The following is a 25092-nucleotide window of genomic DNA, read 5'->3' as shown; positions in this document are numbered from 1 at the left end:
CTAAAATTTCATTATAACTAGTGTGGCGTTGGTACACAATTAAAATGTTCCAGATTATAACCCTAACCACGCCGACTTGGCCAAATGGTCAGTCTTCTTGCGACTATTCTTGACCATTCCAAACATCTTCAAGTCAGACAGGGCACCATAGAATAAGGCCATGACAATACGATCATCACATTTCTTGCCTTGTTCGCTCTCGAATACAGCATAGAAGGCCTGCCACAAATCATGTACGTTGACCAGCGCACCTGATTCCAAATAAAGCTGGTATAGAATAGCAGCGGCAGGCTGCTTAGCAGATATTCTGGTTTGCTTTTGATCATTGTCAGACGAGGAAATCAAGTAGTCGAATGGACTCGCCATTGCACGCTCAATGGCAAAGCGTGGACGGGGTGCAAAGTTTTCCTTGAGTGGATTGCGCAGATCAAACAGAAATGCTTCGTGCATGAACAATTCTTGTGGTCGAATGAGGGTTTCCACGAAATGGTCTTGTAATGCGACAACGAGTCGGTCAATAATCTTTGTATATTCGACATCCTGTTCAGAAAGATTCGCCTTGCCCTTGCTTAGCTGAATGCGCTGTTGAACAACCGTGGTCTTCGTTACGGAGCTGTTAATGTTATATTCGCTCCGCAGAGGCTCTGAGTCGGGTCTCGTTTCAAGCAGTGTGCTGAAGTCCGCTTTGATATCTGCAAGAACAGAATCCTTAGATAATGAGACAGGAAGAATCTTGAGAACGCCCTCGAGCTTTGTAGAATCCATAGCTCTGACAGTAGCTAACATGTCGTCAACGACTTGCGATTCATTCAATTCTCCGGATAGAGCGCGGACCGAAAGATCTGACACAGTCGTCTTCTTTGTTGCCTGAGTATGCTGCAGGCAAGTATGAATGAGAAGCACAGCCTGGAAGATATCTCGCATTTTTTGCTGACCAACTTCCAGGTGGTTTAGGGCCTCTTCAAGCAAGTGATGATCATTTTCAAGCAAATTTCGAACTTCTATTGGTGAGCCAGCTTCAACTAGATCTTCACAGTACCTGCCGTATTTGTTAACCAGGAATCTTCACAGTCCTCTATGGAAGAATTTGCATACATTCGAAAAGATGGCAAGTTTCTGATAGCCTCCATGAATCGGCCCTGGAACGCGTCCGGTGGTGTAGATTCCCCAAGCAATACGGAGAGAGGGTTGGCGAAGAAGTGTGACATACATGCATACTAAAACTTATTAGAAACTCAAGTGAAATTAATATCTTTTAATGGGTTTTCATACCTTCACCATGCGGCTGAACGCTTCTGGGGTCTGGAAAAAGTCGCTTGCCCTTTCAAAAAGAGTGCTAGTAACATTACGACCGATCCAAAGCTTTCCATTGGGATCGGTTTGGAGTGCTTCATAAATGCGGTCGACACAGTTACCTGCATCTTGAACTTCAAAATGCTTTCCCTGGAGCATCGAGACACATGATCGAGGAAGCCGACCTTCGAAAAGTTCAACAGATGTCGAGATACCAAGTAGAACAGTGAATGGAATACGATCAAGCCACGACCTGGGAATGAAATTAGTATGAGGGCCATGTCATCGTCAGGGTAATTCTCACTGAAATAGTGACAACAAATCTGTCAATAGCGCTGGGTCAAAGGCCTCGCTATCACGTAGCGCAAGAACTAGCTTCTTCGTCCCCTTCCTTTGGACATAATCATTCAGCAAATCCAGGTCATATCCGAGTAGTCGAGGCCCCTTGTGCTCTGTTAGTCTGGATCCATAATGATAATGATGATCAGTGTTCAAAGACATACAGCACGGTCTGTGAGAAACTTCTGATATCCATCATTGCCTTCCGTGTTTGTTACCGCAAGTCGAATGATATTCTTCAGCGAAGACTTCAAATTAGGTGCGTCGCCCGACTCCAATACGACCACACCACCTTCGCCGCTCGATGTCAATTGCTCGTTGAGACGAGAGAGCAGTCGGCTAAGAGACGAGACATTGGAGCCTACAGTCACGAGAGCTGTGGGTATACATCCATTGCACCTGCATATGCACGGTTAGACTGTGGGCAGAATTTCCAGCAACAATGGGACGTACGTTTCTGGGGATGTTTCTCTTACAAAAGACAGCACGTCTTTCAGAACCCCCGCGTCCACATCTTCCAGAATTCCCTATATATCAAATATCAATAGGACGCTCCTGAAAACTTTGTCACGAATCCCCGCACCTGGATCTTTTGTTCTTGTTGCGTCCACAGTTGCTTGTATATCTTCAGACGTTGTTGCACAGCTTCGGCACTCTCCTCTCCGTTCAGCAACGGAACAAAATGTTGCGAGTTGGTTTTGGAATCTTTAGCACCGGCCGAGGAGACTTTGCGACGTTTATTTGGGGGTTCATTGGCGGATTTCCCGGATTTTGCAGGATGGTAGATGTAAACGCCCTTATTTAGTAGCATATTAGCCTTGTTTTCCAATAGTTGATAAGGATCCAAGATCTACCTGATATTGAGACCTGTCTCGAGACAAGTCTAGAGCTTCTTCCAATCCGTTTGGATCCATTGTTGAACGTGATTCACTTGAAGCGCGTCGAGGGATGAAGTTGACGCAGGCGCAACTTCGCGGAGGGCGGAAGACGCTAAACCCAAAAAGGGGAAATCGAACGGAAGTCGTTGCGGCGAACTTCCAGCGACTCTTCAACATCAACCACCTCCATGATCGATTAAGTCCATATGCTCCGCCAGTTTGTTCGAGGAGCTCGGTGGTATAATGTGGCTTACAGCCCATCGATTCCCCGGCGCCCCTTCTCCGCCGTAACTACACGCCGTCTCGACTTTGGCGGGCCAAACGATAAAGTAACCTTCTACGAACAAGATGGCAATCGACGACGTGAAGTTGACCCAGAGGCTGAAGATAATGAAGAGCGACAGGAGGTTGAGCAGGAGCTTGCTAAACTTGAGGAAGAGCTCAAGGAGCTAGAAAGAGGACCCTTCGACCCCGACAGTGCTTTCATTCGAGGCTTGCCGGAGAATGACCGGAAAATTGCCCTGGAGGCTCTGCGCAAATACGAAGAGGAGCACGGCCCGGCAGCGCCGCAGCCGTCATTGAAGGATGTATTCGATGGAGAATTGGATGATATGCTGAAGGAAGAGTTTCACGGGTTGGCTCTGGAGCAAGAGAACTGGCAAGATGGTGCTAGGCAGCGTCGCAAAATGGCCAGCAAAAGGTCCACAGAGGCAAAACTTGCGGGCTCGAACTCCCATCCCTATGCTATTCGATTGAGGGACTCTCTAAAGCGATATACTACAAATACATCCGACGAGCGCGCTAGGCAAGAAGTATGGAAATCCTACCGCCGATGTAAGCAGGCCATTCCGGACTTTCTTGATGGTCTCCCAGCGGACGCCATGGATACCATATGGGAATCCCAGGCTACAGATAAATCCGCGAAATCCGCACGATCCACACATTTACAGACCCTCGTTCAGGATGCAAACACTATTGGCAGACCCCTCTCAACACCTCAAATTCTATCTTACATCAAAGTGCTGGATGATGGCGGTGACACTGGGAAAGCATTGGAACAATGGGAGGCTTACCAAACTGCTTTGTCGCAAAAAAAGGAAGATTTGGAAGAGTATTGGATGCTCGGCGTACGGCTATTCGCGGCTGAAAACAACCCTCAAAGAGCACAAGATATCGCACTAGCTTTCCTGTCCAATGACAATACTCGTCAGCCACGAGTGCTGATACCAGTCATTATCGCCTGGGGAAAATCTGCCGAGAAAGAGGCTGAAGTCAAGGCATGGGCTTTGTATCTACAGCTGAAAACATTCCTGGGTCCAGATATGACTATGGAAGACTATGATAAAGTCAGCATCGGACTTCTTACTGCTGGTCGGTTGGATACCGCTGTGGCTATCTTCAAGGATATGATGGTTACAGGTCAAGATCCAGCCAATGATTCCACTGCTTTGTATAAAGCAGCTCTAGGGTTAGCCGGTAATCTCCACGCCTCGAGCATTGACGAGAATGCGGTCAACAAGGTTTCTCTTTCGGCGCTGAAACTACTACCTCGTCGTTTTCAGAATCGATTTTTCTATGCAAGCTGGATGAAGAAGCTTATTGGAATGGGCCAAGTCGACTCGGCCGCGCTTGTTATCGAGCTCATGTACGAGCGTGGAATCAGGCCAGATACTAAGCACTTGAACGGAGTAATGGCTGGTTGGCTGCGCGAAGGCAACGCCGCCGCACGAGATAAGGCCGAGCGTCTGGGCTGGGCGATGATCCAACATCGTGTCGACAGTGTTTGGGAACGCTTCCAGCCATCTCAACCGTCCCCTCAGCTTGAAACAAATCAGATATCGGTCTATCCTAGTCGGATACCCAAGTTCCTCAGGCGTGAAGTTCCGTCTGCCAATATAGAGACCTTTTCAATTCTTCTTCTTCACTACACCCGTCGCGGCGACGATGACATGGTCAAATATCTGATGAAATGTCTCGCAGACGCTCAGATTCAACCAAACTCATATTTTATGAATCACCTTCTATACGCAGAACTACGAAAACAAGATATCAAATCCCTCTGGACGAAATTCCAGAAGATGTCCGTCAGCGTCCGTCCCGATCTCGAAACATACGCCTGTCTTTGGGACTGTGCAAAGATTCAATATGATCGCGGACGCACTGCGTTTGATGCTGGATTCCCATCCGCACGTCAGCTATATGCCAACATGATACAGTGGTATTCTCAGATGCCTTCGCGTGGCAAACAAGAAGTCCTATCCCAATTCTCGAAGAATCTGTATGATCAAATCGTGCGCTGCTTCTGTCTATCTAAAGACGTCGCCGGTACACTTGTTGCTTTACATTCTCTACGGGCATTATTCGGTTACGCACCCGACGACACAACTGCTCGCTTGATAATATTGCAAGTTGCTCGAATCGCCAGCGTACCAGCTGATACACCAAAGAGACGTCTCCGTCGATTATCCTCAACTCCCCGAAGTAAAGAGAATATCAATCAAGTTACTCGCTTACTTGAAATGCTTGGTGATCGCAAATCCCTAGCTTTAAGCACCCAAGGTTTGAGCGTCGACCAGCTTGATCCCCACGAGAAACAACAGTATCAACTTGAGATCATGGCCAGCTTGCTACGAATTGTGTTGAGCCGTGCAGACAATCTTGACCCTGCTCGAGTAGAAAAGAAACTGGTTGCAGCTGCAGTGGAGATGCAAGTTGAAGGAATCGATCTTGGTCCACCTTTAGGCGTGGATGACAGCAAGCTCCTCTGAATATCATGATTCGGCGAAGTTGTTTAACTGCATAGACCGGCGTTGCTTGGCTTATTCTCGTGCCTCATAGACAGGCCTGTATATTACTTGTCTAACATCTTAATGGAATGGACAATTTCCTCTCCACCCATCCATCATACGCTACTCCTATCCTTCAACAGGTTCATACTAGATCAATGCCTACAAAGACTTGTTTCATAATCTCAGACCTTCAGCCATACGATGCAATCCCATATAGCTGATTCAGACTTCAAAGCTTAACCGAAACCCAGTATTTCTATATGAAATTGCATATTGACTAAGGCAAGTCAAAGAATTAAAAATACAAGTTCGCAATCTATTTCTTTCCCTTGCCCTTTTTCTTCTTTCCGCCCCCACCACCACCGGGTGAAGCCTGGTTGTTTCCTGATGGATCCGCCTCAACCAACACTGCGTCATCATCACTACCCTGTACCGAAGCCACTGACTTGGCGGGTGTAGTAGGCTCGGAACTTTTAGCGGCGGGGGTCTGTTGTGACGAAGTATCATCCTCATTCAATTCCTTCATAAAACCCTCCTTCACACTGGCGCGCTTCTTTTCCCACCAAACACGTTCCTCGGCGAGTTTATCTTCATGCTCCTTGATTCTTTGACGGTAGATATCATTATTCAGCATTTCGTTGGCGGATTGGAAGATAGTCTGGCCCCAGTTTGGAGCGTAAGCATTTGCCTATAGAAAAGTAGATCAGTTAGCAATCAAAGTTATTTCGCGGAGACATTCCGTCAATTGGTGTATATTCCAGTAACTCTTGCAACCGGGAAATCCCAATACACGGGGTAGAACAGTAAAGGATAGAAAGATACCTCAGAAACAACATCGCGTACTTCCTCCTCCATCTCCTTCTCAGCACGCATGAATCGCTGCCACAGGTCATCGCCAACACTTCCACGTTGCAGTAGTACCGAAAGAGCCTGTTTCTGGCTACGAAGCGCCATAACACGACGAATATCCTCCGTCGCGCGACGCAGAAGCGCAGCTTTCAGGACCGACTCGGGGACATTGGGGGTCTTTTTCTCGGATTGGGAGGGTTCGAGATGTAAGAGCGAGAAATAAATATCACGTTGAAGGTGTGCAGGGAACCAAGGTGCCAATGAAGCGGCTTTTTCTAAAAACAAGGACGAAGAGAGGAGAGTTAGTTTATGACATTTTGCGAGGGGTACGAATGCCTGGTCTTGGGAGTCCATCGAGTGATTACGTACGGGCCTTGCGCTTGCGGTATAGAGAGGAGAATGTTGCGAGAGATCCGATTAAGACGCCTAAGTAGGCCAGGGGCACGGCGAGACTGAGCCAGTTCACCATATTTGCGGTGCGGGCGTGGGAAATGTGCGGCGGAGAGAGGTGATTTTATGAGCACCGGGTTGTTGAGGAGTCAAAGGAAGAATATCAAATATTTCAATCTCTGATCATGGTCAGAAAGAAAGAGAGAGAGTATTCAAGAGTGACCTCAATAGCGCAAAGTGATGGTGTTGGAGGAATGAAAGAAGGGACTCGGAAACAAGCAGCAAAGGCCAGGTGTTTAGTGGGTCGACGTCACATGTCCACGCGAAGTATACAACAAAGTTGCCCAACTTTGTTGGTTATACAGTAAGACCACCTGGTCTTACTGTATAACCAGGGCATTATCTATTTTATAGCTTCGAAGATGGCAATGATCTAGTTTAATTCAGACGATGAATTAGGCATTAATTGGAGAATTAGATTTAGATCACATTTTGATTCTTCTTCAGACGTACGTAGTTGTGACTCTCCACTGCCCTCCATTTCGTTTGGAATAATTCTCACATTGGTCATTGGAAATACAGAAGAAAAAGGGGTAAGGCAGTAATGAGAGGAAAGGAAAGGAATCCGGCATGGTAGAAAAACAATTATTCATCACATAGAAAAAGCGCCAGACCTAGACATAATGATAAGTGTAGAAGAGACAGGTGTATGAACAGGGAGGGAAAGTGCAAGGACAATGAGAAAAGGGTATACAGGAATCATAACAGCTATTCATACTGCTGGTCAGCCAGCTGCTGTCTGGTATGATAGCTGATTGGGCCGATCTCCTGCATGAGCTGCATATCCTCCAGTGTAGCATTGAAAGTTTCAGTGATACCTCTGGCAACCAGAGTCCGATTCCACTCTCCACGCATGCGCCACACATAGTCCATCAAAGAAGTGCTGACTTGCTCAAGCTGTTCGACAGAGCATCCACTAGTTTGCTGAGTCAACTGAGTATGCAAGTGCTCAATGTAATCATGGTCTATGATAAGCTCGGGAGTGGGTTCATTGTTCAATATGGAGTGCAAGCTGGCAGATGCATGAGCTGCGGGCTTGTCGGGTTCGTCGAACAGAGGAGGTTGAGGCCTCGGTTGAGACTGTGAATGACTTCCGTTCAAGCCACCATGGGACAAGGCTTGAGAGTCTCGAGGGAGCGGAGAGGGCTGACTGCTATCTCCTTGCTGGGTATCAGGCAGCTGCTCCTCGTGAGAGATGCGATCGGGATACCATGTAAGGTCGGGATGATCGTGCCGAGAAACCTGTGGGCTCTGTGTTTGATATTGCGGGTTGGAGTTTTGCTCAGAAGACTTCTTGTCAGAGGTTGTCTGGGTAGTGGAGGCTTCATTGGTGTAGTCAGCTGGCTGAGAGCCAGGAGCCATGGGGGTCATAGGCCCCTTTTGGGAGAAACTTGAAAGACCAGACTCTCGTCGAAGTTGCTGTGATGGCGCAGTATGCGAGTAGGCGGGCTTTGGCTGCGCAGAGGGCCCGAAAGAACTATGCTGTGTCTCCTTGCTGCCGGAATGATCCTCTGAGTTGGTCATGTAAACATCGCCGTCGCCGTCACCGTCATCGTGGTTGGTGCTATTGCTTTGATCACGAGGACCGGAATCGTTCAAATCCGAGCCGCCACCATTATAATTTCCATTGGCAAAGCTCACGTTTGAGAGCTTGGTAGGCGTGACTGGACGCGCGTCGAATCCGGACAAGGCCTTTGATTCAACAGCTCCAATGTGCCCGTTCGAAGAGACAGGCCGCGAAGCTGCCTCTGCCTTCTCTTCCTCTTCAGCGGCAAGTCTTGCACGTTCAGCCGCCTCCTTCTCGCGAGTCAATTCTCGCAGATAAACATTCTCGCACTCGGCCATGAGAGCAGGCTCCGCCTGTTCAATGGTGGAAATATCCACCTCGACATTAGACAGAAGTTCATTCGCACGTAACAATCGTTCTTGGTCACCCAATTGACGTGCATCTTTGGCAATTCGCTTGATATCCGCCAAGAAATCACTTGGGCGTTTGTAATATCCATTAGACAACCGCTTCTCAATCGTTACAATCTCCATATTGTAAAAGAATTTTCCAGATACAGTCTCACGAAGACCTGGTACGCCGTGCTTATCATAATCCTTCTCGAAAGGTCGAAAATTGTACGGGTCATCAGCAACATCACTGGTGACAATATTAGGGTCGGCTTCTTCCCATAAATACCGAATCTGTGCTTCATCGATAACACCTGCCCTGAATCGCTTATATTTTTTGATCTGGTCCATGATCGGCTGAATTCGGATCTTCAGAAGGTTGAGGGTTTGGCGATCCTTCTTTTTCTGCGCCTTGATCTGTTCCTTCGTCATCTGTGATTCAGGAGTTGGGGGTGGCGGAGGTGCAACTTCAAGCTCCTCGAGAGTCCGGAGCTTGCGATTTTCAGGGTCGGGGAATTCCGCAGGGGGGGTTTTGACATATTCGATCAATTTACCAAAGAACTCATGTCGAGCGGCGTGGTCAGGAGCCTTTAGAGAGAACAGATTCTTCTTGGAGAAGCCAAAGAGTTGTTTAAGCAGGTTATCATCCTCTTCCTCCTCGGCCGCTTCAAGAACGCCAAGTAGCAGGACTGGGTCAGAGGGCGGTATTGAGCGGAGCAGTCCCATGAATGTAGATAGTACGGCAGGCCCAACTGTTTCAGACCATGTATGAATATTTGGAATGTAAATTACACTCGGCTTGTGTCGCTTCACTTCGGAGAATAGTTGGATGACCGTAGCCTCTGGCGACCTAGTCGAGTCGCTGAGAAGGGTTGGAAGGTCGAATGCCTGAACATGCAGGCCCTCAAAGTGATGCAGAAGGGCAGCAGCAAGATATTGCTGGCCCATCCCGTAAGGGCCACGAAGGAGTAAGCGCGGCCTGAAAACACGCGAACGATCGAACTCCTGCATCATCTGCTCTCGTCGAAATCCGTTGCCATCGTCTGGTTCTTCATACTGAGCTTCCTCAAGAGCAGTGAGTCTCTTTCTTTGCGGTAGAATTTCGGACAGCGAAGTTTCAACCTCGGCCAATGCCCGACGAAGGAGGGGCTCAACGTTCTGAGGCAATGCAGTTGCGCCTGAGGAAGTTGATCTTTCCGAAGAGGGGACCATCTTCTTGACTGCCAGCATGAAATCCTTCGGGATGACATCAATCTTCTTCGGGTCAATGACGAGCTTTTTGTCCGATTTATAGATTTGGGGGTAACGTCGCTGCACCGCGTTGAGAGCAGCTTCAGTGCAGAGAGCACGCAAGTCAGCACCACCGTAGCCCTTGGTGATCTTAGCCAGCTCATCCTTGGTACCACCCGGGAGCGCAGGGTCCCAGCCCTTGGTATGAATGTCTAGGATCGCACGTCTTCCCTCGAGGTTTGGAAGTGGAAAGTAGAACTCGCGGTCAAAACGACCAGGACGGCGAAGGGCAGGATCTACGGAGTCAGGCCGGTTGGTCGCACCAATAACGACAACTTGACCACGGCCATCCATACCATCCATCAGCGCCAATAAGGTGGAGACAATCGACGCATGGATTTGCTCCTGTTTACTTGAACGCACAGGCGCCAATCCTAAGCCGAATCTATTAGTAAAGAAGCTTGAAAGCTAGGTCATAGGACATAGTACTCACCATCAATTTCATCGAAGAAGATAATACTAGGCTGCGTCTTCCGGGCTTCTTCGAAAAGAAGGCGAAGCTGGCGTTCAGCTTCACCGACCCATTTGCTCAGAGCATCTGCACCTTTCCTCATATAGAATGTAACCTTGCGGCCTTCAGAGCTGACACTGTTCGCCAAAGCCCGTGCCAAAAGTGTTTTACCGGTACCAGGAGGTCCATGGAATAAAACACCTCTGGGAGGAACGATATGAAACCTTTGGAAGACTTCCGGGTACATCAACGGAAGGGAGACCATCTCTTTCAACTGATCAATATGTCCTTGTAAGCCACCAACACTGTCGAAGTTGACGTTCATATCAACACCAAGCGGGTCAGCGTCTGCCAATGCTTGTTTGTCCTTGACTTTGCCGAAATTGGCCGGGGTACCAGATGTATTCTGGGCAGGATCACCTGAATGGGCCTGGGGTACGAGACCACCACCAGCCAGCCCAGGGCCCTTAGGGTGGTGAGGCTGAGGGAGTTCGTCATCACTACTGTCGCTCTCTACGCCTCCAGTCGCAGCAGGGGCTCCAGGAGGAGCAAGAATTGCTGCGGGCCCACCACCACCAAAAGGGCCATATGTTGGGAACAATGTTCGTTGCCAGCCTCCACCGCCACCGCCACGCCCACGGCGAGATGGAGACTCAGTGACGAGATCATTTTCGGCATCATCAGCAGTCAGAAGCAGATCAGGCCGTATAATGCGATAGTCGACATCCTTACGGCTCCGGCGAGGCTTTTCATATATTATTTCTTGCGCCATACGACGCCGGGGACGACCACCTCGTAAATCTTGCAATTCTTCGGCAAGCTCCTCTGCGACCTCGGATTGGGCCCGTGAAGGTCGTTTGCGCAAACCAGCGCGCCGCCCAGCGGTACTGTCTTCTTCTTCATCACGGGCTCGGCTAGCCTTTCGAGGAGATGATTTGGCAGATTCTGAATTCTCAGAGTCGTCGTCGTTAGAAGCCTCTTCGTCAGGTTCAAAGTCACTTTCGTCATTTTTACGCTGTGGAGAAGGCTTCTTGCGGCCGGAACGACGCCGTTGGGGTTCATCATTCTCTTGTTCCTCTTCTTCGGTGGGTTGATTCCGGTTCGGTCTGCTTCGTCGCCGTGTGGTCGGTCCTTCATCATCCTCATTCTCATCTTCATCATTTTCGACCTTCGCGTCGCCATTTTCAGATTCTGGGACGACGCCATCATCATTGGCCATATCGACATCGCCCTGGTTATTCTCGGTAGTTTTGACGGCCGATGTATCACCTTCCACGAAGCTCTGAGGTGCACTTTCCATGACTTCCAAAGTAGTCTCCATCACCTCGCTCAAGGCTGCTGGTTGCTTTGATGAGCGACGACCCCTCGGATTTTGACGTGAAGATTCAACCTCTGGGCTCAGAGTCCCTCGTCTGACAGTCTCCATATGACGTCCAGAGTTGGTCAAGGCATAAATATCTTCGGAAGCACCACGAGTACGGCGGGTTGTTCGTCGACCAGGCATGAATTGCGGCTGTTGAAGAATTTCAGGGTTTAACTTCAGAGTGACAATTGCGCTTTTCTTGGGAGATGCATGATCATCTTCTTCGTCTGCGTCAACATCGACATCAGCGTCAGCGTCAGCGTCGGCATCCTGATCCTCATCCTCATCCTCTATTGGCTCCTCTTCGTCTGAGGGCTCCTCGTACATCGGACGAGATTGCGTCGTTCTTCGACGTGCTGTGCCTCGAGCATTTCGCGGAACATTTGGATCATCTGATTCTGGCTCTGATTCATCGAATGATAGATCCTCTTCACTCAAATCGATGCCATCGGAGACAATGTCTGAACCACGACGTCGACGTTTCTTGGCGGGACCGGGTTTCTTTCTAGGGCTGGATTTCGATTTTCTTGGGGCAGGGGAATCGCTGTAGTCTTCATCGTTAGAATCGGATTTGTTGGCGAGCTCCTCGAGAGTGCGCTTGCCGCCGCGCATTATGGGCGTTGGGAACGGATGACGGTATCTCGCTGGACGATATTCAGGTTAGCTAGGGATCGAGATAGCCGCAAGATAGTCAAAGTAGAAGATAGACCGATTGAAAATGGGCCAAAATTCGATGATCTTGTCGAGAGTCGGGTTCATCGCGATAGAAAGAAACAGAACGGGGGAGCTTACAGAGTACAAAGCGGCCCCTACGGGGATGAAAGAGAGACTAGGTTAAGGTGCGCGCAATTCAAACCAAAGACTTCGGTCAGAGACAGTCCATCCGCTCCGGGACAATTGCTGATCGACTAGGCGGGATTGGCAACAGGAGCGATGGTGAGGCGCAACCGGGAGCAACTCGGTGGAGATCTCACGGACTCAGCTTTGACGCGTCCAAAATGAGGGTGTCTATACAAAGCAAAGCCACCAGAAAAGGAATGCAATGCAGGATATGACGGGTTGTAGGGCAGCTGGAAATCAGGCCCATCTATCTCAATCAACACGAGCAGTGAAGTGACCCAGGGCGGAAAGGACTCGCGCAGCGTAATCTCGGTGCCCACCAGCCACAGTGTGGCTCGTGGCTGAGTCAGTCAGCACGGGCCACTCGGCCATCCTCAGCGAAGACGTTCGACTTCACCCTACTGGAAAAAGGACCAAGTTCCACCCCCCCCCATAAACCATAGTTGAGGGGCTTATTTGAGCTCATCAATCACCTGAAACAATCATCACTGATACAGTAGAGGTAGAAACTCGGTGCCTCGGCTTCTGGAGGCGCTGGGGAGGCCGGGGGACCATGACGCCGAAAGGTGGTGTCAGAGGACAGTTAGGGACTTCAAGAGATACTGACGAACACTTTCTTACATTTGGGTTGTGGCTCCTTCCTATGCTTGTCCGCCAGAATTCAACCGGACCTGATATCATGTGACTGCTGACTCATCTGTAGATCGCAGGTGTGGCTAGTGTGAACAAGGATACAGAGCTGCAGAAGATTAATTCAAAAGTCTAGAATGAACTTTTCGGTTAAGTAAAAAGAATGATTTTTCTTTTACTTAACACAATCAAATGTGGTAAATGTGCTAAGAGTTACCACGAGAGTATACAGACTAGTTATTCCAAAGAACATCGGAGAGTTGGTGGACTACCGTAGCTAAGCCGGGGAAGTATATACACCTGCCTCAATATACAACCACTATATCACCATCAATACCCTTATTTGTGCTTCGACCCGAACTTCCCCATTGAATATCATCCCATAGCAAACCATAAGAAGGCTATTGTCTCAAAACGAACCAAGTGATATTTAATTGCGCATTTCATCCCTTTGTGAAATCTAACTTGGAAGTCGTCTCACTGCGGCCCGCCAAGACACGCGCATCCAAACCACGCTAAACCCAATCGGCACATCCGCGCTTCCCAAACCCCCGGCCAGCAACACCTTCAGACAATTTCACAATACATCATATATCAACACAGATGATGTTCTTCCGACAATCAGCCCAAAAATTAGTCCCTGCATCCCGTCTCGGACTTGGGATAGCCACTCGGGCGCCGGGACAGCGCCTCCTTTCTTCAACGCCGTTACTGCGCAACTCTGAAAAGCCCAGTGCGTACCGGGAGACGGTAAGGACCTGTCCAAGAAAGACGTCCCTCTAATCTTGATGCTATCCACGCATCTTTCCTTGAGTGTGAGTATCAGACTGACGGGTTTTTAGATGTCCAAATACAAGACCTTCACCGGCCCCTTCGGCAAGGTCTTCCTTGGGGCTGTGCTTACCTACCAGATCATCTATTGGTGCTGGTTGAAGCTTGAGATGGATGAGTCAAAACTCGAGAAGAACGGTATGCTTTGGAATCATTCCAATTTTACACATGGTCAACGCTGATGGTCTCTAAGAAGAAGTTGCGGGCCTTGAGAAAAAGGCTCGTGATCTGGCTGCCGCGCAAAAATGAAATGGCAGCAATAGACCTATGAACACATGTACATTATTCTCTGAATATTCATTTTGGAGCGGTTTTCTCAAAATATACATCCATTTATCTGTCTTCGTCACATTACTGGTAGTCAAGTCCATCATTCGATTTTCGGATTGTTCGCGTTGACCTGTTTACCTGTGCCCACTGAGTGTTACAGCCTTGATTTCTCACTAACACCAATGGGTTACTTGTATCCTCCTACTCGTATTCAAATAGGTACAAAAGTTCCTATGGGACATGCTATCATGAACAATACCTTCCCCAAATAGGTCAAGGTCATCGGTCTACAATGAGAGCATGGAGATGCACAGCAGAAGAATATCTTGGTAATAGAGAACCAAAATTGGCTAATTGATCAAGGTTACTGCAACGCACCCTTCATTCTCCGGTGGAATGAAGACTGGTCTTGCCGAGTACAAGACTTTATTCAAGTATCTGCTTTCCTGTGGAGACCGCCATGATGCAAATCTTAGAGATCTAGCCATGTTCGGCTAATATTCAAATATCCCACTTGCTATATCAGAACTAACCAAACGATAGACCCGTGAAAATTCATCGCCATAAGGATCACAAATCAATATTTCCACTAACAGCCCAACTCCACATGCAAAATTCCTTCTTGTCTTAGCTTCGGAATCGCTAGCTCATGTGTCCATTCATTTACACTTCATAATAGGCCGTCGTTTTTCGTCCGGTCTATAAAGATCCCCATTCTCCTTCGTCCACGTAAGTTTATGTCATTTAGCTGGGTCTTTACTCCAAAAACCAACACCCTGCTGTTTACTTGGTCTTGGCAAAGATTCCAAGGTAACTCTGAGTCTCGTGAAATCGGCCTTGCGAATCCATCCGATGGTCGTCGATTTGTAGAACGAAGTCTTCTCTCACTTCGACTCGCATCCCGGGTTTTAGCGATGACGTCGCCGTTAACATGGAACATCACGTCTTTTTGAGTCTGCCGTTCAATTCGATGAATATACCGGTGTGATATCTCTTGGGGGGATTCAGAGGATCGTAGGCTGCTGTGCGAATTCTGGTGTGGAGTGGAGATTCTGTACCATTCGTCTTCTTCATTGTGAGAGGGGGATAGATGGGTTTTTGTTGCTCTGGCCATGGCTGTTGCTCTGAATACCACTGCTGTTAAGGTAGAAACTCTTGTCAATTTGGGGGTGTTTTGCATACAGAGAGTCACCTCGCACCTTAGCTACAGTGCTGGAACAACGGTCAGAAACTACCTTTTGTTTCTATCGTACTTTCTACCCCATGAAAAAAACATTAGAAATAACAAGCCAAAGTCTGTGAAAATAAAGTCATAATTCATCCGAATATGCTATAATACAATATTCAATTTCCATCTTAGACCCGCCACAAATGCAAGAATAAAAACATCATACGTTCAAAATAATGGGATAAATCGAAGTCCCAACATCAATTATAAACCAGGACACCTTCTCTTCCTCCTCTCATCCCCATCACTAACCTGAAATCCGTCCTCCAAATCATTACAGCCATTACCACGGACACTGAAACCTGGATTATTCACGCTTCCAGGAAATCTCCAATCAACCCCTCGCTCCCCCTTCTTGAAATGCTCCACGTCAATATGATTAAACCTCTCATCCAAAGCCGCAGTCCCAGAACAACTCAACCCAACAACCTTGTTACAAAACCCACACCAAAACCGATCTGAATCCGCTACATCAAGTCGACTTGTAGAAAGCGTACTCTTAAGTTTATTCTTCGGAACTCGGTGCATTTGACTCAGGTGCTGGATATAAGTTTCCTCACGGTAAAAGATTCGACCACAGGAGGCGTTTTTGCTGGGATCGTGCGAATGACAGAGCCAACTTGTCATGTGTAAGTGTTGAGAACTCTCGTGGCGTTTCCAGTCTGCTTTGCTACCGAATGATTTGGCACAGTGAGGGAATGTACAACCATAAGGGCGTTCATGTCGTTTTTGATGTTTTCTGTAAACATGCAATGTTAGATGTGTGTGTGATAAGGTCGTGAATAAGGAATTGATAAAAATTTACTGACTTCATCTCACAGCGTAATCGTGTCTTTTTAGAGCATATTTCGCATTGGAACCAATCTTGTTTGTTATCGGATGGTTCTGGAGCGGTGGAGTTTTCGTCTGATAATCGTTCCAGGGCTGCAAGAAGAACTTTCTGAAGCATTTGGCGTTGGGGCTGTGAGAGGTTTGCATTATCCTCAAGCTCGATCCCTTCGTCGCTATGTTGACTTTGTCTTCGTGGGCGGTTGTTCATTTTCTTGGTCATAGCGGTGATGAGATTGTCTGCGGCATCTGCGACGAAAGTCTCCGGATTGGCGTTATTGCGCTCAATTGTCATGTCACGGGTATCGCTGGCCAGTGATGGAGAGAGTCCTAGAGACCCTAGTTGGAAGTGAGAGGGTTGGTTGGGAGGAACTTCAAGGGTTGAGGTATTATGCACCGAGTTCGGTGTGGGTCCTTGGGAAGAAGGAAAATCCCCGGTTTCGTAGCTGCAATATGAAGAGTCGATAGGATCTGCTTCCATTTCCCCAGAGTGGGTGGATACGGTATCTTGCTGTATGTCAGATGATGAATCTTCCTGGGAGCTCGTGTCGTCTATTTTCTGGCCCCGATGACCTGTAACACTCTCGTACCAGTCCATGGACCTGGGATGGTTAGCATATTGATATTTCCATCTGACACCGTTTCAACAAAGCACCCACCTTTTCAATAAAGAATCTGCGTCTTCTTCGTGGTGCATGCGACTCAAATGTTGCTTGAAGTTGTCCAATCGAGGCCAGTGCTTGTTGGGACGGGGACAATTCTTTCCGAGGCAGAGGTACATCATTTTAGGGCCACGTTCAGGTTCTTTATTATGAACGCATTTCTTGTGACGAGCGAGATCGTTGATTGTTCCAAACCCTTCTTTACGAGGACAGTTAGGTTCGTCACATTTAAATAGCTTGCGATGTCGTGCTTCATGTTTCCTGGATAATGATTAGTATTCAATATCATCCAAAACAACATCGTTTCATGGGAAAAACTTGAACTCACCGCTTATCAGATGGACATTTTCCAACCCACGAACAGGAAGGATGATCACATTTGACCGGTTCAAATGAGAGCGATGCGGCATCACCCGTATCTCTCACGAACATCTGTCCAGACCCCACCTGAGCCCGATCATATAAAGCGAGAGCTTCGCCAAAACCATGTTCCTTGGCACTGATATGAGGACTCGAGTCGATACCATATGAAGAGGCAACAACCGACTGAGCAGCACCATGATTACTCCCGTACCCTGAATCCCCCGACATTAAACTACCCATATATTGGCTCCCGCTATCAGACGGTGTGCGGTAATGAGGTTTGTGAAAAGGGTTCTCTGCATCACCAGCTGACGAGACATTCAGGTGATGCAAACTAGTCGACGGTGCTGGATTAGGTACACCAGTGACCTGCAACGGATTCCAGGCATCCTGGGCACTTATCATGCGAGCCGCATAGTTTGGATAGTAGTAGTTCTGAGTCTCTGTTGATGAAGACCATGGGTTGAGAAATGATTGGCTATGCGGATGATGAGCTTCGAGAGAACCGAGATCTGTCACGGTATTAAGGTGGATATCGAGTAATGGGTTCGAGGTCGAGTCTCCCATGGTCAGCGTTGATGGATGAGCATCAGGGCCGACCATGATGCCCTGTAAAGCATCGTTTGAATCTTGCCAGGTCATTTGGGGATCCTATTGAAGGATAATAAATTGGTTAATGATATTCGAAAAAGGTGGGGTTGGATCAAGGCTAGGCGCCTTATGATTTCAAGAAACCCACCTCCATCTAGTTTAGTGTAAGATTAGGCCAAGACCACACCGTCGATTATCTTGGGGATTTGCGGCTGACGACCAGATAGTAGTAAGTTCTGATGAATTGACTGGCTGGCAATAGTGGATGAAGAAGAAAGTAAGTAATATCAAGTATCAACTTGAGGAAGTATGAATCTGTGTATGTATAGATTGGGAGAGAAATTAAGGCGAATCTCCAGAGAACATGTGCCAGAAGGGAATAAAAAAGCGACTGATCAAATCGGGGATGACAGGGTTATATGCAGCCTTCTGTCTCTATCCTTCCCCCCCCCTTCACGAGACAATCAAAATTAAAAAAAAAAACAGGACGATGTGCATGCAAGCCCAGCACACGCGAGAGAAAACAAAAAAGAAAGGGAAAATGGAAGCTCCACTTTTCGCCCCGAGCCGGATTTCAACCACGCGGACAAATCAAGGGTGAACTATGTTATGCCTGGCAGAAAAAGACAAATGACGAAAAAAGAATACCAAAAAAAAGCGAGACCGAGAAACAGAAACAGAAAAAAGACAATCAGAAACAGTTTCCCCCCTCCCCTCAGTGGAACTTAGCACGCTAATACGGGATGGGGGGGGGGGAGAAGGTGGAATGTGCATGTCATTGTCATCCCTTGATTGCACAGCCCCGCTGCATGGGAGAAAGAAAAAAACGAGATTCACCCGGGTTGTACTGTACATAGTAACTAACTTACTAAATATGTATGGTACTGATTGGGAGTGTACGTATGTATGTACTCCGTAGATCCAAGCACAATCATGAACTTGAACTCGAACCCTAAGTCGATCATTTCCCCTTCTCTAAGATGGTGCTTGATTAGTGGTATCTACGCTAAAAAGATGGCGTTCCAACGCTTCCACTCTATCGGAGTCATAGTTCATCTTAGGGTCGTTCTACGAAGTATATCTACCTGTTCATGGAAATGTCGCGGATATAGATTCCGCGCAAATTCATGATTGTCATTGGGGGGTTTGATGTGTTGATATGTACGGTACAATACAGAGTACCAGGCAGTACGATGCAATTATCTCATGATCGACTAAACTACGGCATACCTACTGTAGAAAAACGATGGATCATGCATCTTGGCCATAGCGTTGAGCTGAAGCTGAACCTCTCCATACTCCCTGATCACTATACTACTACGGAGTATGTATACACTTACTGTAAGCTGATGAATACTTCGTACTGCTGACGTAGAGTATTACTTCACATCGTACATCCTGTTTCATCTCATAGTTATGTAGATAAGACTACGAATCTAAACGCAAGGACCAGATCGGGCTGTGACAGGGACGATCGACGCCCTCGTTCCTCAATGCCATGCCGTAAATCAAGGGATGAACGTGAAACATCCTGAGACTTGACATCCACGCGTCCAGTACTGTACAGTCACTACCCGTTGCTACTGAGACTTCTACCCCCCCTACTTTCATCCATCTAGGGCTATCAACCTTTAACCGTCCCTTTCAAACCCATCCACCCCCTTTTGAAACACGCGAAAAAGACTTATGCAGGATTGACGGGTGAGTTTCCTCCCTTTCCGAAATTTTTTCGAAAGTAAAAAAAAAAAAATATGATATCTCATATGCCATGCACATGGTTTATGAACAGGCCACCAGTCTGAGACAGAATTCCCCAGTGCCGCGTAAAATATGTACACAATTCCCCAATCTCGTTATCATCATACCAAACATATCGCCGACATGTCAAACTCCGATTACGTGATCCCTTTTTTTTGGATAATCGAATCCGTGGGAGAGATACTATGTACATACACATACATACATAGATACATACGTGGTTGGAAGAATTAAGATGAGGGAAAAAAGCAAATATGCGCAATGATAGAAAGAGGCTAGACGAGAAACAAAAAAAAACCCAATCCAGAATTGTAAATGGTTGCTCGGACTACTTGAAAGCATGGGTGCTAGTACCAAGAAAGAAAAAGAGGAAGGAAAAACGAAGCTATCAATCTAGGTAGAGATAAAGTTGGTGATGGAATTGAAATGAGCATAAAAAAGAGAAGAAAAAAAACGTTGTGAAATTCTCATCCCTTCCTTCATGCACGATTATCCAAAACGTGACGTACAACTTGGTGCAAAGCACCCGAGTGGAAATCGGGTAAATGTAGAAACCCGAGCTACCCAAAAAAGGAAAATGAATAAGAAAGTAGAATGGTAGAAAACGAAAGGGGGGGTATACATGTAGACACACGCCCAAAAAAATGCAATTGCATGACCAAGGTTATTGGTAGTGAGAAGAATCAAAATCATTGCAAGAGAAGATCAAAAAAAAAAGAGAACAGGATAGTGAGAAGAAAAAAAAAGGGATAATTCGTATATCATTTCATCACATTTGAGAGGAATAGCTTGTTGTATACGCAGAGGTATACGAACCGTTAGGCGCCACGGGCTGGTATGTCTGATACCCCGTTTGCGCGGAGTACACGGGTCCCTGCTGTAATTGAGGGTTTTGGCGCGAAGAAGCGGATTGAGGCGAGAGTTGTGAGCTCAGCGAATAAGAGTTCGGCATTAGAGGGTCTGTCTCGGGTGATCGGGGCCGTGGGACTGCGTTGTAGGGCGGGGGGTATGTTGACGAAGAAGTCGAGGCCTGATGCAGGGGGTGGGTCTGGGCTGGTGGGTGGAGCGTGGCTTGGTCATTGTATTGCCCCATGCCATAGCCAGGGTATTGATCGCCGAAGTCGATCGATTCCGGTTCCATTGACAGTTGTGTACCCGATATAGATGAATAATTGGCCATAGGCATGTCGGAGGACCAGAAGGCGTGGCTGGTTGGTCCGGTGTTATTAGTGGAATATTGCTGCTGAGCTAGTTGTGCCGATGCAGAAGGATCTCCTGGAGTCTGATAGCTCTGGAACGGTGCAGGTGCAGATCCCCCGAGGACAGAGGCGTGAGATTCGGACCCGCTCACAATCGGCATGGAATTAGGACTAGGGGCTGAGCTTTGTTTCGCTAATTCCAGAACTGGCATGGCTAATTGCTCCATGTGTTTCCCCAGGTGGACCGTTAGCTTCTTCCAGGAGCTACAAACGTTCCCACAGAAACGACAGGGCTCCTTGCTTGGAGTTTGCTCTTCTTCATGTCTGCAATCAGCGACCCGCTGCCAGAAATCCTGTTCCTGTTGACTAGTCGCAGACCCTTTCGTCTTTTTCATCCTCGGCTCGGGTAGTTTGTGCTCTCGAACAAGATGCTGGGCAAAGTTATTCTTGCGGAAGCACGTATGCGTGCATTCGTGATACGAGCATGTCCACCACTCAAGCTGCCGATGTAGCTCACTTTCATGTCGAACCCAATCTGCTTTCCGCTTAAACGATTTGGGTTCGGTACACTGAGGAAAGCTGCACGTGAACGGTTGCACATCCTCATGAACATGTTTGGTCCAATCAGATGGCTTTTGGAACTTCTTCACTTGAAAGCAAATCGGACACTCGAACTGAGCTGGGAGTCTGCTGACAGGCGGAAGGGGGACGCCTGGTGGAAATTGTGCGGCGGCGATCGCTCCTTCGCCTGCAACATATGGTTGATCACTTCCTTGGCTATAATCTGTGATACGGAATTGGGTCTGACCAGCTTCGGTATTGGCTGGCGTTTTCTGCTGCTGCAATAGCACCGGCTGACCTCCAAGCGCGGTGCAGAACTTGCCAGACTTGCAGTTCCGATTTGCGACTGCAGCGGCATGCTTCTGTTGGTGTTCTACCAGAGTCTTGTAACGGTGGACTTGTGCTTGGGCGAATCGATGAATCAGAGCAGGTTCTAATCGAGGATTCAATTGCATGATCTGCGCCTTAAATCCATCGAATGTGGGTACCGGTAAGCGCGTCACAGGTGGGAATTCCATCACCAGACCTTTATCTTCAGCCAAATCTTTATCTTCATCCTCTTCAACACCGGTCATATCTCGTGCAACTTCGAGTGCAGCATTTATTGATTCCGGCTCTGCAGTTAATTCTTGCTGCTGATACCGGGTCAGACTAGCGACGGGTGGCCCGCCGTGAGTGGTCATCAGGTCTATGAGTCCTGGCGAAGGGGGCCGAGGAACCTCGCTCCTACTTCGTCCACGGGGCTTCATTTGAAGGCTATTTCGACCCTGGAGGCTATTTCGGCCCTGAAGGCTATTTCGACCTTGAAAACTGTTTCTGCCAGTGCTTGGTTCTGCGTTGGGGGAGACAGCCTGGACTGAATGGCTACCACCGACCGCCGCCAATTTGCCTGACATAGAAAGAAGAGCATTGCTCAGACTAGGAGATCTCGAATGTTTTGTGGATAAGCTCAACCGGTGTCGATGAGAGCCACTGTCTTTGCGCTGTGGTTCTGGAGGTGCTTGATGAGAGTTGGTTGTCGCGAGTGAAATATCAGAATTTTGGCGCTTGAGGATATTGGATGCTTGTTGGTAGGAACGCTTGAAAAGACTCTTCTTGGGTGCATCACTGATACTCAATGCCCCGAAGTTGATGATACTGTTATTGTCGATAGTCGCGGTAAGAGATGCTGTTTCCAAATCCCTCGCACGCCTCTCGAATGCCGCCATGGCTGCTGTAGAGCTACCCGGCTGCATCGGTTCTGTTCGGACTGGACCTTGCGGATAGTCATTCCAGGGATAAAGAGCTTGTCCCTCCTGCTCAAGAGAGGTATACATCTCCGGAGTCGACCGATCATATCGGCCTGGTTCATCTGCATCAGCAGTGCTCTCCGATGTCTCGCTATATTCATCTTCGCTAGACTCATGCAGCATCAGGCGCGGCCCGGGGACTGCCTCTCCAGTAGGGCCAAACTTGAGGTTAAAATAGTCCTCTTGCTCTAGAGGACGGTCACCTGTACTCCTTGCCCGAAGACGATTATTCGGGACTTTTCCATTCCTCCTAGGAGGAGGGATTTCGGGGTCATCCCCAGCTTCACTCCCCGCCTCACTTACCCACTCCGACCAGCGACTAATAGCTTCATTCTTCTCCTCGCGCTCCCTTTCACTCTTAAGGTCATTGGGACTAGGCACAAAGTCATTACCGCGCGAATGTGGATCAAGACCGCCGAGGCCAGTTACAGGGTTGGGGTGCCATTGACCACGTTGTGATCGCTGAACGGAGATCGATGAGATGGAGTGCTTATCATCATCATTCTCATCCTCCGATTCGGTTGACTGGTCATCGGGCCCATTCACTGAAAGGTGATTCGACGAACGGCTTGCACGTCGTTGGTGTCTACTAGGCTCTGCTTTTGGAGAATCCCCGCGTGGGATATACTCCACCGTGACAGTTGGACTCCTCCCCCGAGTGACGGGTGGTACTGCACCGCCATGACCTGCGCGATGCTCCGAGGATACAGAAAGCCGTGGCTGTCCATAAGCTTGATTTGAGATGCCGAGGCCTGGTTGGGTTGATGTGACGAAGGGTCCTGTTGTTGCTGCTGCTGCTGTCATAGGAATATTATTTTGCACCATGGATGCTTCCGTTGCCGACGCTGGACTCGGAATAGTGCTCTCTGGATTCAGATACTGTGAGGTGTCTACTCCAATCATTGGATTCCATGTTGAAGGCTGAGTTGATGTAGTTATATTAGGCGCAGCAAAAGAGGCGGCAGCCGCATTCGACCATTCACCAGCTCCACCAGCAATATCAATAGTCGTCGGGTCAAGAAAATGGCTATTGCTTGGTGAAGTACAAGCCCCAGGGTCAATATATTGGTTGTTATTGGTGTTATTTTGCGGGGATAGATATTCGTGTCCTTGGGCAGAATGACCCGAGTTCGAGGCGGACCCATCATGAGGTGACGAAATGCTGTGACCGGGACTTCCTCCAATAGGCGTTAATCGAATCGCACTGGCCTGGAATTCAGACTCTTCAGGATCGGATGTTGCGGAGAGATAAGGGTCCGAGGTGTTTAGTTCCAACTGATGATGCCCCGCCGGCGACTGAAGAGTGTGGGGACTCGACATTTTCAGATGATCGCGAGTCAATTTGGCCCATGAAGAAGCAGCGACAGGTAGTTGGGGCGAGTCACCATCCGAAGGGGGCGATAGAGGGTCAGGAAATGGAAAAGCATTGGCATATAAGCCACCACTCCGTCGCTCAGGGGAATTATATAGATCCAAATACCCGGTCATCGGTCATCTGGGGGGGGAAAAACCCCGGTGAAAGGGAGTTTATAAAAAGAGTAGAAAGAGCGGAGAAAGAGCTTTCACTCAGTAGATCGAATGCGCGCGCGACCAGGCTAGAGGGGGCCAAAAAAGAAGAAGAGAGTCAGCTTAGGATGGTCAGCACGAAGGAGGGGGGGGCGGAGAAAAGAAGGGAAGGGAGGGAGGGGGTACAAAAAGGATTGATGCCAAGAAAAAGACAAGAAGGGCTGAAAGTAAATTGTAATCGAGATTGTGTCATGACGAAAAGGAAAAAGAGAAGAAGAGAAAGAGAGAAAGAGAAGAGCGATCAGCCTTGTGGGAGATTGCAATGCGCCTGGAAATGAGCCTCATTTAGCGCCGAGCCCCGCGCTCGGCACGCGTGATTCTCTTTTACATCTTCTTACATTTTACTACAATACTCATAATCATAGTAATCAAAAATACTCCGATACTAATTATTCGAATTATGCAAGAGTTAATCCCACTTTACATTTCATTCTCATTACACATTCCACCATCAGATTTTGGATCATGGCAAGGCAGAAAGTAAGAAGCTCCCAAGTACAATCGTGAAACGCCAGTCGGGCTGTGCGCACACTTTTGCAGTGTTTGCAGACGAGACTGAGCCACCCAAGGGTGTTCTTGTTCTATTCTTATCCTCCCCAGCGCGTGGGGTCCAAACAGGGTGAAAAGCCACATAGGGCTGAAGAGTTCAAAGTCCCACGAGCTTGTTTATACTCGTGTACTTATGAACTTGTCTGGACGGGAGACGGGGTGGCGCTGCCAGCTCCATGGATCTGTCACTGGCGGGTCCCGCGGGAATGAAGTCTGAGACATTTTGATACTGGGCAGTGCTACAGCAAATAGTGATTATTCTTGATTAGAGTCATAAACAACTTGAAATCATCCATACAACTAACTATTACACTCGAAATACACAAGTT

General features: G+C 48.1%; 7 protein-coding genes across 7 annotated transcripts; 2 read left to right on the top strand and 5 right to left on the bottom strand.

Annotated features, from left to right (window-relative positions):
- Window positions 1-54: 54 nt before the first annotated feature.
- On the bottom strand, window positions 55-2546 carry N7469_000831 (uncharacterized protein; the record flags this gene model as incomplete). The annotated part of the gene is made up of 8 exons (XM_056639751.1): window positions 55-1039; window positions 1096-1217; window positions 1273-1546; window positions 1598-1737; window positions 1797-2031; window positions 2086-2159; window positions 2216-2428; window positions 2487-2546. 8 exons carry the CDS (start codon window positions 2544-2546, stop codon window positions 55-57), a joined length of 2103 nt encoding a protein of 700 aa, XP_056505508.1.
- A 170-nt stretch (window positions 2547-2716) lies between these two features.
- Window positions 2717-5278, top strand: N7469_000830 (pentatricopeptide repeat protein; the record flags this gene model as incomplete). Its single annotated transcript, XM_056639750.1, has 1 exon — window positions 2717-5278. One exon carries the CDS (start codon window positions 2717-2719, stop codon window positions 5276-5278), a length of 2562 nt encoding a protein of 853 aa, XP_056505507.1.
- A 337-nt stretch (window positions 5279-5615) lies between these two features.
- N7469_000829 (Sec63 complex subunit SEC66) lies at window positions 5616-6617 on the bottom strand (the record flags this gene model as incomplete). The annotated part of the gene is made up of 3 exons (XM_056639749.1): window positions 5616-5987; window positions 6122-6423; window positions 6518-6617. The coding sequence occupies 3 exons, from the start codon at window positions 6615-6617 to the stop codon at window positions 5616-5618; spliced, it is 774 nt and encodes a 257-aa protein (XP_056505506.1).
- Window positions 6618-7306: 689 nt separating this feature from the next.
- On the bottom strand, window positions 7307-12210 carry N7469_000828 (chromatin segregase YTA7; the record flags this gene model as incomplete). The annotated part of the gene is made up of 2 exons (XM_056639748.1): window positions 7307-10158; window positions 10218-12210. 2 exons carry the CDS (start codon window positions 12208-12210, stop codon window positions 7307-7309), a joined length of 4845 nt encoding a protein of 1614 aa, XP_056505505.1.
- A 1461-nt stretch (window positions 12211-13671) lies between these two features.
- On the top strand, window positions 13672-14148 carry N7469_000827 (uncharacterized protein; the record flags this gene model as incomplete). The annotated part of the gene is made up of 3 exons (XM_056639747.1): window positions 13672-13818; window positions 13911-14037; window positions 14093-14148. The coding sequence occupies 3 exons, from the start codon at window positions 13672-13674 to the stop codon at window positions 14146-14148; spliced, it is 330 nt and encodes a 109-aa protein (XP_056505504.1).
- A 1453-nt stretch (window positions 14149-15601) lies between these two features.
- N7469_000826 (putative C2H2 finger domain protein) lies at window positions 15602-17995 on the bottom strand (the record flags this gene model as incomplete). Its single annotated transcript, XM_056639746.1, has 5 exons — window positions 15602-16136; window positions 16207-16827; window positions 16885-17148; window positions 17216-17901; window positions 17990-17995. The coding sequence occupies 5 exons, from the start codon at window positions 17993-17995 to the stop codon at window positions 15602-15604; spliced, it is 2112 nt and encodes a 703-aa protein (XP_056505503.1).
- A 2373-nt stretch (window positions 17996-20368) lies between these two features.
- N7469_000825 (putative C2H2 finger domain protein) lies at window positions 20369-23968 on the bottom strand (the record flags this gene model as incomplete). Its single annotated transcript, XM_056639745.1, has 1 exon — window positions 20369-23968. One exon carries the CDS (start codon window positions 23966-23968, stop codon window positions 20369-20371), a length of 3600 nt encoding a protein of 1199 aa, XP_056505502.1.
- Between the last annotated feature and the right edge of the window lie 1124 nt (window positions 23969-25092).

The sequence above is a fragment of the Penicillium citrinum genome (genome assembly GCF_028827155.1).
Source record: "Penicillium citrinum strain IBT 23319 chromosome Unknown utg000001l:1.0-4955037.0:1.0-4956770.0, whole genome shotgun sequence".
Taxonomy (NCBI): Eukaryota; Fungi; Ascomycota; class Eurotiomycetes; order Eurotiales; family Aspergillaceae; genus Penicillium; species Penicillium citrinum.
Note: the sequence above shows the minus strand (reverse complement) of the source record. Positions and strands in the feature narration are given on the sequence as shown.